Below are 4,779 nucleotides of genomic sequence, written 5' to 3'. Positions count from 1 at the left end.
AAATTTTCAGATCCTCTCATTAGAGTGGCTTAGTTTACTCGTCAAGTTTCTAGGGCATTCAATTGCAGATAAGTGACTAAAACGCCAGCATAACGGCGTTTTTATTAACAGATGGTAGAAAACAAACGTCTTTGGGGAAGAACCAAAAGAGACAGGTTAAAAGGTCAATAAACAATTATTGTGCTTAAACAGGGGGCGGGGGGGGGTAGAGTGGGGATTCTCATCAGATTCGATGGCGAGCCAGTTGACCGATGGGACAAGGAGATGGGACAGTCCCACAGACCTCCTAGCCATTCCCCAGGGACCACCTCAGACGATGGGGTGTCGTTTTGCCCCTGGACGGCTCCTACAGGCCTTGGAGTGGTCAATCCACCGCATCAAGGGGCTGCTTCTGAAGTTAGGGTTGAAGGCCAATAGCAGAGAAAGAGGCTGGAACTCTAACTTGTGCCTTGGACCCACCACCGCGGGCCAGTGCGCAATTCAGGTCTCAGCCCTTTTGGCGAGGAATGGTGGGGTCCTCTCTCCTGTTGTCTCTTCTCAGTTCCTGCTCCCCCCTACGGGTGAACTTTTTCTCCAGAGCAAGGCTGATTTCCTATGCTTGCTTTCCAGTCCCTTGGCAGCGCTCTGACGTGCGCACCATGTGACAGGCCTCCTTCTGCTATAAGCTGCGTGAAGGTCCGCCCTCTCCTGGTCTCAGCCCCTCGCCTGCCGGGCTCTGTCCCTGGGCTCTCACCCGTCCCGCACCCTCCCCAGCGCTCCAACGGGCAGACTTGCTCACCCAGGGCCCTGTCACCCCCTCTTCACCTGACCCGGGCCACGGCTCTCGGAGAGGGGAAGGTCAAGTCCTCCACCCCGCCGGGTGCCCGTGGAGCCGGGGGAGCGGCGGCGGTGCAGGAGTTACAAACTCGCAGTGCAAAGCCTGGGCCGCCGCCGGGCAGCCCCGGAGCTCAGCCTGAGCAGCGGCCGCGCCCCCAGCGTGGCGCCCCGGGGCCGGGCCCTCCGCCCGGGACCCGGGCTGGGGCGCGGAGGGAGCCCAGAGTCCGGCGCCCCTATGCGCCGCCTCACCCTTGCAGCGGGACAGCTATGACCCTGAGCACGGAGATGTCCGATGCCTCCGGCCTTGCCGAGGAGACTGATATCGACGTGGTGGGGGAGGGCGAGGACGAAGACGATGAGGAAGAGGAGGACGACGAGGGCGGCGGTGGCGGGCCCCGGCTGGATGTCCCCGCGCAGCGGCGGCGGCGGCGGCGCTCGTACGCCGGCGAGGACGAACTAGAGGACCTGGAGGAGGAGGAGGACGACGACGACGACATCCTGCTGGCCCCGCAGACTGGGGGCTCCCCGGCGCCCCCCGGCCCAGCCCCGGCGGCGGGGGCCGGGGCCGGCGGGGGCGGGAGCGCGGGCGGGAGCGCGAGCGCGGGCGGCGGCGCCAAGAACCCGCTGGTGAAGCCGCCCTACTCGTACATCGCGCTCATCACCATGGCCATCCTGCAGAGCCCCAAGAAGCGGCTGACGCTGAGCGAGATCTGCGAGTTCATCAGCGGCCGCTTCCCCTACTACCGGGAGAAGTTCCCCGCCTGGCAGAACAGCATCCGCCACAACCTCTCGCTCAACGACTGCTTCGTCAAGATCCCCCGCGAGCCCGGCAACCCCGGCAAAGGCAACTACTGGACGCTCGACCCCGAGTCCGCCGACATGTTCGACAACGGCAGCTTCCTGCGCCGGAGGAAGCGCTTCAAGCGGCAGCCGCTGCTCCCGCCCAACGCCGCGGCCGCCGAGTCGCTGCTGCTCCGCGGCGCGGGGACCGCGGGGGACCCGGCGGCCGCCGCCGCGCTCTTCCCGCCCGCGCCGCCGCCGCCGCCGCCCCGCCTACGGCTACGGGCCCTACGCCTGCAGCTACGGCCTGCAGCTGCCGCCCTACGCGCCGCCCTCCGCGCTCTTTGCCGCCGCGGCCGCCGCGGCCGCCGCCTTCCACCCGCACTCGCCCCCGCCGCCCCCCGCGCCCCACGGCGCGGCCGCCGAGCTGGCCCGGACCGCCTTCGGCTACCGGCCGCCTCCGCTCGGCGCCGCCCTGCCCGGGCCTCTGCAGGCCGCCGCGGCCAAGGCGGGCGGCCCGGGCGCCGCGGCCCTGGCGCGCTCGCCCTTCTCCATCGAGAGCATCATCGGCGGCAGCCTGGGCCCCGCCGCCGCCGCCGCGGCGCCGCGGCCGCCGCCGCCGCGCAGGCCCCGCCGTCGCCCTCGCCCGCGGCGGCGCCCACGCCGGGACCCGGCGGCTGCGCGGCCCAGGCGGCCGTGGGCCCGGCGGCCGCGCTCACTCGCTCGCTCGTGGCCGCCGCGGCGGCCGCCGCCTCCTCCGTGTCCTCGTCGGCCGCCCTGGGGACCCTGCACCAGGGCGCCGCCCTGCCCGGTGTGGAGAACTTTACCGCCAGGATCTCCAATGGTTAGCGCGCCCCGGCCGCGCGCGCGGGAGGCGGAAGGTAGGACTCCGCCGCTTTCTCCGTCCCGGGCGTGGGGTGTCGTGGCCGCCCGTTTCGCCGCCGCGGACTCTCGGACGAGACTGCGTTTGGGGGCCGCTCGGTTCCGCGGGGTCGCCCCGCGCTGCGGCCCCGGCCCCGGGCGGGGAGGGAGAGGCGCCCGCGCGGGCTGCCCGGTCCGGGCGCAGTGACGTCCTCGTCTTTGGGAAACGCTTAAAACTTCTAAGCCTTCTCGAGGTCTAGAGATTCTCAGGTCCAGGCGTTAAAAAAACAAAATAATCAGTGTTCAAAAGACGAGCACGAAAATAGTAAAAAGGCCCTGAAGAATGTCAGCAAAGCAGTAATTTTTATTTGAAGACACTTGTCTGGTGTACTTTTTCATGAAGAGGAAAAAAACGATTAACGTGTTTACACAAGGAAAAAAGTCAAGTTTATTTCTTATTTTAACCTGTGTTTTGTATAATAGACATACGGAATTTTTATTTTGTACTTACTGCATATTCTTTACAAGGAGTATTGTAAATTTTACTGGCAATTGTTGTACTATTCTAATGTAAGATTTTTACACTTTTTCAGAAATAAAATGCTTAATTTTGAAAGAAAATCCACCAAAAGAATTGGCTTTAGTCGTCCCCTTAGTTAATGTTCTTTCTGTTTAAAAAGCTTCTGTGTAAGAGAAGGAGCCCATTATAGGAAGGCAAATATTTTCAAACACATTTTTCAAACAATTTAACAAAAGCTTTATTACAGGAGACCAGAAGTTTGCTTTTTAATGACTACAAATAAAAGAAGTACCTTTGATATATATTTTCAAATCTAATTCCATTCCATTTTGATGAACACTGAGTCTATTTAAAATTAAAGCCACAGTTACCTTAGGATAATTGTATAGAACTTTTAATTTTTTGAGCTTCACACTTCAAGCAATTTCTGCTGACATTTGATCATAATATTGTGAGTATCTGTTAAAAGCTCTGCAATGTAATATTATATAGTAACAAGCAACACAAGTAAATAGGCAATTTTTAGTTGTAAATTTTTAATAGGTGTGATCATCAGTTAAATGGCTTTAAAGTTCTGAATAAGAAAATGTGCACATATACAGAATGAATTGTATTGGAAAGTTTTGGTATTTAAAGCTACTGTTTTCTCAAGAGAAGAGATCCCAGTAATTGCATAAAGTTTTTATCCTAAAAGGCAAACATCAAAATTCTAGTTTAAATGAGTAAGTAATAAAAATGAAACTGCATCAGATGTTTATGGAACTAATTACATTTATACATTTTAGATTTAGAATATCTTTTTTTTCAAATTCTATGTGTTTTTGCTAAACTACTTGTTGCAGGCAACTTGTAGACCTTGCAAAAAGTGAGACTGTAGTTTTGATGACTACAGATACTAATGTGAGTGCAAATAAAACCAAGACATTTAAATACTTTGTACCAGTGAGTTGCAGGGGAGGTAAAATCAGTTCAATAAAATTTTTTGAATACCTCAGGCAGGCGTACATGTGCAGATCTGCAGACTGAACTGAGCAAGTTAACAGAGACCGAAATACAGGCCATTATGTCCCGGTAACATGCAGTCCTGACGTCCAGTCTCCTCCTTTATTTGGGGGGAGGAAAAAACTGATTCACAGCCTCAAAATTAAGTTCCTTTTTCTTTTTCCTATGAAATGTTTGGAAGTTCCCTGGCTGGGCAGCTCAGTTGGGTAGAGTATTGTCCAGTACACCAGGGCTGCGGTCTGATCCTGGTCAGGGCACGTCCAAGAAACAACCAGTGAGTTCATCAGTAAGTGAAACAGCAAATCAGTGTTTCTCTCTCTACAATTAATAAGTAAAAAAGTTTTAAATGAGACATGTTCGGAAGAGATTATATGAGTTTAAACACATTCACCCCCAAACTTAACAGTATATAGATGCAAATTGAAGTATCATTAGACAAGAATCTTTTATTCTAGTTACATGCAAAAGTTACTTTTATTCTAGCCCAAATAAGGGAGAGGAGACATTGGAACCGAGGACATCCGATGCCACCGGTGGGGAGAGGCATTAGCAGGCGTAACCCAAAGTGCGCAGGCACTGCGGGCGCACCTCGCAGCCTCCTGCAAGGCACAGGGCTGCCATTGCCATCTGAAAGTAGTGGTGAAGACGGAGTGAAAGAACGGTCACGTGTGTGTGATTATTTGCATGAGGCTTGGATGTCCCGAAAGCAGGGGTTCCTGGCTGATCTCTTTGTGTTCAGATTCCCGCATCTTTAAAAAAGTGCCGGGAGGAGCCCCACGCCCCAGGCTGTCAGCACCCTT

At 55.6% G+C, this 4,779-nt stretch overlaps 1 protein-coding gene across 1 annotated transcript; it reads left to right on the top strand.

The window, feature by feature from the left end:
• Positions 1-694: 694 nt before the first annotated feature.
• On the top strand, positions 695-3,379 carry FOXD1 (forkhead box D1). Its single transcript, XM_037157033.2, is given in 3 exon segments — positions 695-1,863; positions 1,865-2,195; positions 2,198-3,379. Coding segments are annotated over 3 exon segments (1,359 nt in total). The 5' UTR covers positions 695-1,083; the 3' UTR covers positions 2,446-3,379.
• Positions 3,380-4,779: the final 1,400 nt, after the last annotated feature.

Source organism: Artibeus jamaicensis, unplaced genomic scaffold (genome assembly GCF_021234435.1).
Source record: "Artibeus jamaicensis isolate MK-2021 breed Jamaican fruit bat unplaced genomic scaffold, CSHL_Jam_final scaffold_369, whole genome shotgun sequence".
Classification (NCBI taxonomy): Eukaryota; Metazoa; Chordata; class Mammalia; order Chiroptera; family Phyllostomidae; genus Artibeus; species Artibeus jamaicensis.
Note: the sequence above shows the minus strand (reverse complement) of the source record. Positions and strands in the feature narration are given on the sequence as shown.